This window comes from Mus caroli, unplaced genomic scaffold (genome assembly GCF_978045245.1).
Source record: "Mus caroli unplaced genomic scaffold, Mus_caroli_1 scaffold_15, whole genome shotgun sequence".
In the NCBI taxonomy this organism is placed as follows: Eukaryota; Metazoa; Chordata; class Mammalia; order Rodentia; family Muridae; genus Mus; species Mus caroli.
Genome location: NW_028227270.1, coordinates 62115486 through 62127864, shown reverse-complemented (window position 1 = coordinate 62127864; position 12379 = coordinate 62115486). Strand labels below are relative to the sequence as shown.

Genomic DNA, 12379 nt, shown 5'->3' with positions numbered 1-12379 from the left:
GTGGAGATGTTTTCTCAATTGAGGTTCCCTTTTCTAAAAATGACTGACTCTAGCTGTATCAAACTGACAGAAAGCTGGCCAGCACGATTGGCTAGAGGTAAGAGGCTAAGCCCTCAATCCTGCTCTGAGCGCAACAATGGATGGTTTTGTTCTGTCAGCATTGAGACCAAAGTGCCTCGGCTGCTTGGTGTTTCCATAAGGCTTCGACCAAGCTGAACCCTCCAAGTGAGGCCGAAGGACACAGACAAACTGTCAACAGCTTTGCCTCAGGGAGAAAAGCCAAAAGGACAGGAAAGAGAAAGAGATTTTATTAATGACACCACTTATAAAATCAATTTACTCTGTGACAATTTGGTAAATGCATACAATATAACCCAACCGTACTCCTCCCCCCTCCCTGTCAGCCCCCTTTCAGCTGCACTTCCTGCTTCAAATCCCCATTCCACTTTCCTGTCTTAGCGTTTGCTTTGAGACTCAGGGGTTTAACAGGTGTCACTACCATGGGCATGGTTTAAGGTTAGCCACCAGAACATGGATAACTCACCAAAGCTCACTTCACCAAAGACAATGAACTTCCTTCCCCTCTCCCCCCAACAACCCATGATTGCCATTGGGTTCCCTGGATGGACCCCAGGAGTTCCTTCCCCTCTAGGATTGAATGCTTAGGGGCTGAGTCTTATATAAGCCCTATTCAGACAATTGCAGCTCTTTTGAGTTCATGTGTGCCACAGACATGTCATTTCATAGCCCTGACCCTCACCATCCGGCTCTTACATTCCTTCTGACCTTGCTCTCTCACTGGTTTCTAAGCCCTGCTGTGGGATGTGTGAGGTGGGTATCTCTCTCTCAAGGCTGAGCACACAGCAGTCACTTGCTCTTGGTATCTTCACCGACCATGAGTCTTCATTAACTGCTATGTGCTACTGAAAGCATCTTTGATCAAGACCGAGAACTGCACCACGTCATTCAGAAAATAAAAGTGATTATGAGCGCCCTAGCCATGGGTCTTCCACAAGGTCCACAGTACTAGGTGTAGCTGTCTTTGGTTACTTTGTGGGTTCTTCTTATTTCCACCCTTCTCCACCCTTTCACCCCCCCCCCCCACAACACCAGATAGGAGTGGGGGGAAAAATGGATAGAGAGGGAAGAGAAGAGATCCCTGAATAAAGCCAGGTGTCAGAAAGCAGAGAGATTATCACTAGATTACTTCCTGCTGCTTAGGGGCATTGAGTCCCTTGGGGTAAGTTGGATCTTTGGGGTTAGGATATCTAATTTCCTCTTCTTGTTTTTCTTTGCACTTAATTACTTAATAAACTATGACAACCAACAACCCACCCACCTCTGAGTCCTAGCATTTATAAATCCTCTGAAAAGTTCCCAGAATTCCAAACATCAGACAACCACAAAAACTAGTTGCAGCTGGCAAAACCACACCTCTGCTAGAGCATGAGGCAAATCACAGTCAGCTGCTGAGGACAGTCTAAAGGAGTCCCACATCCCCGAACTTGGGATTAAAACAAAAACAAATTCCTGTATTCTCTGTGTTTTCTCAAAGAAAACAAAACTCCAAAATTGTCACTACAAGTAGGCATGAATTCCCTCCAGTGGAATGGACCTCAGAGCCAATCAGAAACCAATTGGTAACCCCTATAACAGCTGTGCCAATGTTATTTCAGTAAGCACTGTAGAGAGCTTTTTGGGGCAGCTTGGCAGGAATCTGAATTTGGGTCAGAACAAGGGAGCTCACGCAGAAATCTAATTTTAGGCTAGAACAGGGAAGTAAGTTCAGACAAGAATCTAATTTTATGACTAGCCAGGTGTGGTGGCGTACACCTTTAATCCCAGCACTTGGGAGGCAGAGGCAGGCAGATTTCTGAGTTTGAGACCAGCCAGATCTACAGAGTGAGTTCCAGGACAGCCAGGGCTACACAGAGAAACCCTGTCTCGGAAAAAAAAAACAAAAAAAAACAAAAAAAAAACCCAAAAAAACACAAAACAAAACAACAACAACAAAAGAATCTCATTTTAGACTAGAACAAAGAAGTAGACTTCAGGCATGAATATGACTTTGGGCTAGAACAGGGAAGTAGGCTCAGAGATATCTTGGTCATTCTGATAAGCCCTTAGAATCAGAGGTCACTCGAGTGACAGGACTTTGTTTATTGTCTTGCTTGTTCCTCAACCTAGAACAGACCTTATTACTTACATGTAATTAAAATGGTATAAAAGCAGGTTGGGAAAAAAAAAACAAAACAAAACCAACCACAGCCTCAGAACTTGATGGGATCATGCTACAATGTTGTCTAATTGTCTGTTTTTCTTTTTAATCCTCACTCCTGTGCTGGAGAACCTGTTGTCTGACTGAGCTGTTTTGCTTGCCAACTTGATATTGTAGTTTGCAAGGTACAAAGCTGGGAAATACCATTTCTGACTTCCCCTACCCCCTGAATTGCCTACATAGCAACTTCTGGCACTATAAAGGCCTGCCAGCATCAAGGAAGCCTCCTGTTTGCTTCTAACATGGCTTCTTGATGCTCTGCAACCAAGATGTGTGATTGTCATTCACAAAAGGGAGGCCTTACCATCCAGTTCTGGTGGGCAAGCAGGTGCGGTGCGATGGCTAACAACTCCTGGAGACATAGCTCAACCAGAACTGGGAGTTTTGTTTAGTAACTTGGGGCTTCTGGAATGGGAAGCAGAACTTTTAAAAAAAAAATTATTTGACAATTTCCTATGTGTATATAAAGTATTCTTCTCCCTCCATTTTTTTTTTTTTACTCCTCCCATCACTATCCGTCCTTCCCAACATTCTTGGCTTTCGCTTTGCTCATGACCCATGTAGTTTACCCAGGGCATTTGTGTGACGACTGGATTGAAACTCCATTGGAGCCTGTGTGGTCATCCATGTGTATGCGAAAGGCAAGAAGTCTATCAGTAACAAATACTTCATCTGTGGAGGGTGGGGCCCTGGGCTCATCCTCCCTCCATAGATGACTCTGTTAGCTGTTTCCTATGCAGAGCCAGTGGAGGTATCTGCAGCTGCTTTGAGTTTGTGATGGCAATGGCTGTGCCTTGTCCAGAAGATAACAGTTTGCAGCCTTTCTGCCGATCTTTTCTCCGTCTTTCTACCCACTCTTCTCTGATGTTCCCTGAGCCCCACAGAGGATTATCTGTGTCTTGTTCAGGACTGGACTGCATCTACCACTTGCTCTTAACCCTATGAGTCTGCACTCATCACCAGTCCCTGGGAAGCTTTTCTTTTTATTTATTTAATTTTAATTTTTCTGTGTATGGTGGTTGTGTCTGTGTGAGGATGCCAGATACCACCCAGAACTGGAATATGAGAAGTTTCGAGCTGCCATGTGGGTGCTGGGAATTGAACTTGGGTCCCCTAGAAGAGCTGCCAGTGTTCTTAACCATGAAGCCATCTCTCCAACCCCAGAAAAAGCGTTTTAATTAAGGCTGAGAGTAGCATTTGCCCACGGGCATAAACATACATCTTTATAAGACAGCTTGCCCAGCTCTGTGACGCAGTTCCCTCCCAGGGCCTAGAATTCCTTCCACCGTGGCTTTTGGGGTAGGTTTAGAATGCTAAGGCACAGACTCTCTCCTGGTCTACAAATCTAATCAGGGAGCTGCTAGATTCCCTCCTAACTGTAGTGCACTATTCCACTTTAACACCATTGTGGGGGTGTGGGATGCACCCCAGCGCACACGAGAACAGAGGGCAATAACATCATCTTGCTGTTCTTCTCCTTTTCATTGTATACATTAACTGTGCATGGCGTTACATAAGAACATTTTCATACAGTTATATAAGGAACTTGGAGCACTCCCCACGGTAGCTCTCTATCTCCCCCTTTCCATTCCTCATTCTCCACTCAGGCCACAGGTACATGGTTTTATACATCTATCTAAATTCCAGGAACAACACACAAGGGGGGACATACCGTATCTGCCCTTCCGAGGCTGGCTTAATCAGTACGATTGTATCTGGTTGCATCCATTTTGCCTAAGACCATGTAGCTTCATCCGTTGTGGCTGAGCACACACACATATCTCACATCCTCCGCTGTTGGGCACCTAGGCTGGCTCCATAGTTGGACTCTGTGACTGGTGCTATAATAAGCATTGATTCTCAGAGACCTCTGTGAGACACCGACTTGGGGTGCAGTGAGGCTGTCAGCTGGGTCAGATGTAGATGACTCTCTTCAGGTTTCTGAGCCCCCACCCCCACCCCCCATCATCACTTCTGTGGTGTCTGCACTGGTTCACCTCCCCAGCTGCTGCGCGTAAGGTTTCCTTTATCCACATCCTCACCAGCATTTTTTTAAATAGTGTTTTTCCTGTTTGAGAATCTCACACCACATTAGCATCATTTACACCCCTCTCCCTCTTGGTTTTGTTTTCTTAATGACTTGGTTCTCCCCTCTTGGTTTTGTTTTCTTAATGACTGCGGTAATGGCTGGGGTGAAATGAAAATGCTATTTTTTTTTTTTTTTACATTTAAAAATTAGTTTTAATTATGTGTGTTCTAGGCTCTGCCCAACAGTTACCTGGCTGGCTTGCTATGAAAGCGACTGGCCTTTCCTTGCTCTCTTTGCCCCTTGTCTCTGACTCTCTTCTCTCTCTGATCCCTTTTCTCCCTCTCTCCCCTTCCCCTCCTCCCTCCCAACCTCCCCCCCCCCATCTCTACTCTCTTCTCAACTCCCCTTCCCATGCCCTAAATAAACTCTTCTGTACTATGCCCATCGATTTTTAACTTCTGTGAATATTCTGTACGTGTCCATGATTTACCAAAGACTGATACCCCAACTCATTGAACTTCCATCATAGTATGCAAAAGTAAAGAGTGTTTTATTCTGCACAAGTCCAGCATGCTGGGGTCTACCATCTTCTAAGATGGAGACACCCGAGGGAGTCCGCAGGCCTGATTTAAAGCACACTAGGGAAATTCCAGGGTACCTGACCTTTATCTTAATCTGGTGGCTCTATCTCTAAGGACATTCCAGAACCAGTACTGGAGCACAGGGGAGGAAGCTGTAAACTGTAGCTGAACCATGGCCCTTGCCTCAGGCCAGGTGTCGGGCTACTTCTGATGGCAGGGCAGTTTCTGATTAGCTTCCTGAAGCCTGGATTTTTGTCTTTGTTGTTGTTGTTATTTTGTTTATTTGCTTGTTTGTTTTCAGTAATTGAGTTGCCTGGGCTAGCCTGGACTTGCCCAGTTCTTGGAAACAGAGATTTAGGTCGAATCTCCTGAACTGCCAATTTGAAACTTGTCATAGAGTCGGCCTACCTTGTTTCAATTCTAGATAGTAATCCTCTAAGACAAACAAATACATTCACTTGGCAGTCTCCTCTAAAAGCTTTTTCCTTTTCTGTGAAGGTCCTAGTGCAGGAGGTCGATAGCAGTGGTTGATCTTATTCCCCAAACTGAAATACCTTTCAGAAAGTCCTTGCCTATGATTCTGTCTTGAAATACTCGTTTTTTTTTTCCCCTAAAACGATTTCAGCTTCAGCACTCAAGTTCTTTCTGAGGCATTTGGAGTTGACTTATTTTAGTCAGGGTAAGAGGGAGGGGTCTAGTTTTGTTCCACTGAGGCCATCCAGTTTTCTCAGCAATGTCTGGGGAAGAGGCTGTCCTTTCTTTAATGTGTATTTCAGCATTGTTCTAAAAAATCAGGTGCTGTCGCTTGTGGGCTGATGGCTAGGTCCTCTATTTTACTCCACTCATAGGGGCGTTTTGCTCTTTTGCCACTGTAGGTCTGTCTATACTACAAGAAATCAGGTAAGATACTGGCCTGCTTTCGCTACTCCGGGGTCTTTTGTGCTTCCTTATGAATTTTAAAATGGTTGTTACCAGCATATAGGAGGGCTACTGATTTTTATATGTTAGTTTTCTGTCCTTTTTCTCCTGTGTGTGTCCTGGGGATTGAACTCAAGCCAGCAGCTTTGACAGGAAGCACCTGTACCTGCTGAGCCACCTCACTGGCCAGCAACCTGCTTTCTCCCACTCTGCTTCTAAGTACGTTATTAACGGCACTCGGGTTTGAAATCTTGTTTTTATTTGTGAAACTTTAACTCTCTCACTATCCGCCCACCACCGAGATGCAGACCAGGCTGGCCTTAAACTGAGATCCACCTGACTCTGACTCTCGCCTGCTGAGATTAAAGTTGTGCATCACCACACCTGGCCTAAACTGAATTTCCTTTAAGGAGCCTGATTACAGCAGGACTCTCAGGTAAGCTTTTCATGGTTTTCCTTCACTTATCAAATTATGTTGACTTCGTAATTTGAAGCTCCAGATGGACTGTCAACTATCTCTGCACACTGCCTTTCTCATCGCTATCCTGTGTGAACAGCCATGCCTTAGTCAAAATGAAGGTCCAGTGGGCTGCACGTGTGACTCAGCAGTGTGCTTCCTGTTCACTGCTGCGCGCATGTGTGTGTGTGGCCATGGTTAGTGTGTGTGGCCACGGTTAGAGGCCTGGCATAAAATACCTTGTGTGTGTGTGTGTGTGTGTGTGTGGCCATGGTTAGAGTGTGTGTGTGGCCACGGTTAGAGGCCTGGCATAAAATACCTTCCGAGGCTTCTACTCTTTTGCCATACTTTATCATTTGTATTTTCCTTTCCCTGAATGCCCTCTTTATTAACTAAACACTGCTGCAGTGCCTGCTCTATGCTATGCTGTACGACAGACCAGGGGATGATGAATCCAAGCTCTTTGCAAGGCTCATGGAACCTCATGGGAGGAGGCAGAGAGAGGTAAGCAATTATGACAGTGGTTCAGCACATTTCTATCACTGTTTTATTTCTCAAAGACTGTCAAGAAACGGAGTGAGTGAGAAGTTTCAGGGGATAAGGGTCCTCAAGGCCATTGAGCCTGAGAACCCAGCACCCAAAGGGTGGAAGGGGAGAAGGGTGGCTCAGGGTGCTCTCTGACCTCTGCACCCATGCTGTGACCTGCACCATCTCAGTAAATTAAAACACCAAAAAGGAAAGCCTGTCAAGAAATGGGATCTTGGGGCTGCAGAGATGGCCCAGTAGGCAAGAGCACTTGTTCTTGCAGAGGACCTGTCTCAACTGTGTTCCCAGAAGCCACGGGGTGGCTCACCACCATTCCTAACTCGTTTCAGGGGATCTGATGCCCTCTTCTGGCCTCCATGGGCACTAGGCACACACACACACACACACACACACACACACACACACACATGGTCAGTGCTCACATGCTCACTTCTGCTACCACACAGTGCCCTGCCACTCAGTGATCTTCTCAAAGGTCAAAGATAGAACTTTACTAAATTACAGTTGTGTCCTACTGAGTAGACTAAAGCAGCTAACTATGCTACAATCCACAGCAATCAAGGGTCATTTGTTGCTCTCCCCTCTCACAGCCTCCTCACTGTTGCTGTGCCAGCCTGCTGATTAAGCAAATCTTCTAGTCCAGATTGTATTCCTTCTGTTGGGAATGCTTTTCAACAAATATTCAGGAAAACCTCTCTGTAAACATCACCTCCTATAACCTTCCTTACTGTGCGGAGGAACACGTGAGCCCTGTGAGTACTCTTGGAGGCACGTATAACCAGTGCTTGTTCTTACTCTGCCCACCGGACATGAGGACAGCAGCCACATTCTCTGTCCTCATGCTGCTGCCCTTTGGGGGTAGGGGTTAGCACACAAAGGTGCCACACTGCTCAGGAGACAGTAAAGATCACACAGATTCGTGGAAGAGTAAATTAATTTTATTGACTGATGAAAAACTAAAGTCATAAGAAGTTTAGACAGAAAACAATAATCAAGTTCTGCTGGTATTCTGTATTTTCTTTTAACTTTAAGCCAAAAGAACATAAAACTGTAGACTATGAGTGAACTAGTTGCTTTTAGTTCCTTCAACAAAAACCTGCAGTTTAGCAGTCGCACAGCATTAAATATACACATTTCTGCAAAAGTGTGAAAGAATTCTGTGCTGGCCTCCGAGGCTACGATCACCTGCAATGGTCAGGCTCGAAGTTCCTTTTCCCCTTTCTGCCTCCCTGTTAAGGAGAAACTGCACGTTAGTTACTGAAGATGCACGTCTCTGGGCAGTCAGTTTATGAGCACACAAAATCAAAGCATAGCTATTTCCTTACTCCCAGCTCTCACAGTTATTTAACAAACAAGACAGAAAGCAATAGTACTTCTATACAGAGCTGTTTAGGCTGAATCAATAAGGTCACAAATATCTCATTTCTTCAGAGCCCATTTTATCCTAAATACCTTAAAAAGTACAAAACAGCTGGGCAGTGGTGGCTCACGCCTTTAATCCCAGCACTCGGGAGGCAGAGGCAGGCGGATTTCTGCGTTCTAGGCCAGCCTGGTCTACAAAGTGAGTTCCAGGACAGCCAGAGCTATACAGAGAAACCCTGTCTTGAAAAACCACACACACACACACACACACACACACACACACACACACACACGTACAAAACAAACAAAGTAGTTCTTTTCATATAGTCAACAAATTTAGTAATTCAGTTGTTTTTTGATAATTTATAATTCGAGTTCTGTATTGTTTTGTTCTTCTAAAGATTTATTTATTTTTATTTATATGAGTACACTGTAGCAGTCTTCAGACACACCAGAAGGCATCAGATCCCATTACAAATGGTTGTGAGCCACCATGTGGTTGTTGGGAATTGAACTCAGGACCTCTGAAAGAGAGCAGTCAGTGCTTTTAACGGCTGAGCCATCTCTCCAACCCCTAGTTTTATTCTTAATTAAACAGTATTAGAATTTTGAAAATATTAAATTTTCTACATATAGGTGTTTTGCCTGCATGTATGCCTGTGTACTATTTTCATGCCTGGCTTCCAGGGATACCAGAGGAGTTTGTCAGATCTCCTGGAGCTAAAGTTATAGAAAGTTGTGAGCTGCCATGTGGGTGCCAGGAATTGAACCCAGGTCCTCTGGAAGAATAATCAGTGCTCTTAACTGCTAAGCCACCTCTTGAGCCCTAGCAACAGAACTTTGATGTTCAGGCTGGGAGTAAAGGCAAAACACTCACACACATGAAATGAAAGCGAACACTAAACATGTTTCTAAGCCCTGTTAGGGGAGTGGTGGGCCCAGGCTCCTCTGAGACCACAGCAGCTACCTTCCATTCTTTCTCCCTTTCCACACTACAGCTTTCCTTTTGGAGTCAAATACACCAGGCTTCTGAGTTAAAGAAAAACCAAAACCTCTTCAAATATATGAATGCTGTTATTTACTCCTGACCATGCAGAGGGCCAAAAAGATTTATTCATTTAGGGAAAAATTTGTTCTGATTTGTAGATAATTAAATGTGTAAATAACATTTTAAAAAGGAATTTATTTCTTGTTAGTAGGAAAACAAAGTTTAGAAAACATTCCTTTGCTACCTTGTGCTGAGGACGACCAGTGTGTATCTTACAGTTCTTACCATGCTTCTCAGTGGTGAGAATCACCACTAACACACTGGGATAACATCACTGACGACGATACTGCCAGTGTGAAAAACCCAATGAGATTAAAAGACAAAACAAGCTGGGCCGCCTTTATTTCCAGCATTGTTAGGCAGGCAGATCTCCTGTGAGTTCAAGGCTGGCCTAGACTACAGAGTGAGTTCGAAGATGGCTAGAGTTGTTACACAGACAAACCCTGTCTCAAAAAATCAAAACCACTCCAATTCAAACCAAACCAAACCCTTACAACCAATTCAACTAAGAGACATACAGATCTGCTTTCAGCATCTCCTTATGATCAGGCTGTCCTTGAACTCACAGAAAATTCTGCCTCCCAAGTGCTGGGATTATCGGTGTGTGCCACCATGCTAGGCTGGGTTAAATACTTTTTATGTTCTTTATGCTACCAGTGGCAGATGGTCCAAGATTCCACATTGATGTTTTACATATATGTGTAAATATGTAAAGACACATCTGACACATTTATTAATGGGAAACAGTGACATTGCTTTCAGTTGTTTCATACAGGAAGAGAAGAGCTGAAATATCTTCCTAAGCCTAGTAGAATCTAAAATATCAAAATAACAGTGAGTGCGTATAGTACCTATGGGTGAAAGGTCACCCACTCTCAAGGCTCCACTCCATATCACGTGTCAGTTAAAAGGGTGGACATCTACAGTGGGATAACCAGCACCCAAATGCTATGTGTCACCTGTGCCTTCCTGTTATATGATTAGCGACACACACTGTCCACATAGCTCTAACGCATTTCCTGAATCACTTTGGTTATTGTTATATATACCAATATCTGGAATTACTTTTGTATTTTTGAAAATATACATTATCTGGCCAATAACAAAAGCAATGACGAGCCGGGCATGGTGGCGCACGCCTTTAATCCCAGCACTCGGGAGGCAGAGGCAGGCGGATTTCTGAGTTCGAGGCCAGCCTGGTCTACAAAGTGAGTGCCAGGACAGCCAGGGCTACACAGAGAAACCCTGTCTCAAAAACCAAAAAAAAAAAAAAAAACAAAAAAAAACCAAAAAAAAACCAAAAGCAATGACAAGGAGCTAGAGAGATGGTTCAGTGATCAGCAAGACTTGTTGATCCTCAGGAGGCCCTGAGTTCAGTTCCCAGCCCAGGCTGTGAAGCTCACAAGTGTTTCCAACCCCAGATTTAGGGGATTCAGCATCCTCTCTGACTCCACAGGCACAGCAACCACCCCCCACCCCAATACACACACACACACAGAGCTAACTTTTTCTTTTTCCCCCTTTTTTACAAAAATCATCAATATTATCTAGTGAATAATTTATGGCCTAAAAATAAAATAGCACATTCATTCTTTTACTGCATCTACTCTGAATGTATAAAGAAAACGTCAAAATTATAAAAACATACCTGGTATTTGGCTAATTCTGCCTGTAATACTTTCACTTTAGATCTTTCTTGTTCCAGTGCGGCATGAAGTGAAGACACCTACAACCAAATAATCAGTAAGAACAAACTTGTTGTCTTTTTTGGAAAGTACATTAATTCTGAACATCTCCACTGTGATAAAACCCGACAACTGCCAGCATCAGATGCTCTCCCCATGACTCCCACGAGACTCTGCAGGAGTGCACTAGACCAGGAGGACACGCTCGCTTGCTTGCTCGCTGTGAAGGAGAACAGGGAAGCTCGCCTGCTGCTTACCTTCATGTTCACTAGCCTTACCTTTCACACTCCTTAGGACACACCTACCATGGTTAATAAAACAAGCACACCCTTTGCTAGAACATAATAACAGTGAATCCTTCCTTGCCTGCTTTAAGAGCAGTACTCCTGTTTAGTTGGACATAACAATCAAGACCTCAGAAGAGCCTAAGGAAGCAGCCAGCAGACGCCAGCCCTCACCTGGACCGTCAGCTCGTTCTTGATGCTCTGAGACTCATCCACTTGCAGAAGTATCTCGGCCTTATCTTTCACTGTGGGAAAGGAGAACGGCAGCATTACTGCCTCAGCACTGCAGGGCTGAGGAGACACAGACCAGCACAGAGCATCAGAACAATGGCTTCTTCCTCTTTGCCTAATGCTTGTTCTCCTGAAGCCTGACTGCTCTTATCTCTCACCATCAAATTCTGGTCAGTATTACAGTTAAAGTTTTTAAAAAGTAATTTAAAATTTTCTGTGGTGTTGAACTGTTAATTGCATAGATATGATTAATATTTCAATTTACCATAACTAGGGGCAGATATATAAGAAAAATTTAAAAATTACATAGAAAAATATGAAATATCTTGGGTATCTATTTATTAGGTCATGTTACTAATTATTTATTGTATGTGTGCACATGTCACATGCCACAGTCCACATGTGTCAGGATAGCTTGTGGCAGTCAGTATCATGTAAGTTCCAGGGATCAAACTCAAATTTCCTGTGTTTGATAGAACAGTTCAGCTTCACCTGCTCAGCTGCCATTCTATTCTGTAGCCCAGGTTGGCCCCTGGACATCTGATCCTCTTTTCCTCAGTCTCCAAAGTGCTAGGATTGCAGAAACAAACCATTACACTTGGCTTCTTGGCTAATCTTTTTTTTTTTTTAATATTTTTATTACATAATTTCCTCAATTACATTTCCAATACTATCCCAAAAGTCCCCCATAGCGCCCCCCACTTCCCTACCCACCCATTCCCATTCTTTTGGCCCTGGCATTCCCCTATATTGGGGCATATAAAGTTTGCAAGTCCAATGGGCCTCTCTTTCCATTGATGGCCGACTAGGCCATCTTTCGATACATATGCAGCTAGAGACAAGAGCTCCAGGGTTCCGGTTAGTACATCATGTTGTTCCAACAATAGGGTTGCAGATCCCTTTAGCTCCTTGGGTACTTTCTCTAGCTTCTCCATTGGGAGCCCTGTGATACATCCAATA

The 12379-nt window shown here is 44.1% G+C and overlaps 1 protein-coding gene across 2 annotated transcripts in view; it reads right to left on the bottom strand.

Moving 5' to 3' along the window:
* Positions 1 to 7729: 7729 nt before the first annotated feature.
* The window catches only part of Gkap1 (G kinase anchoring protein 1), a 38377-nt gene continuing 33727 nt past the window's right edge, over positions 7730 to 12379 (bottom strand). For both annotated transcript variants that reach the window (XM_021180396.3, XM_085831033.1), the window contains 3 exons: positions 11363 to 11433; positions 10868 to 10945; positions 7730 to 8038 (listed from right to left, as the gene is read on the bottom strand). In XM_021180396.3, the coding sequence (XP_021036055.1) occupies positions 7991 to 8038; positions 10868 to 10945; positions 11363 to 11433 (197 nt within the window). In that variant the 3' untranslated portion in view covers positions 7730 to 7990. The remainder of the gene's footprint in view (positions 8039 to 10867; positions 10946 to 11362; positions 11434 to 12379) is intronic.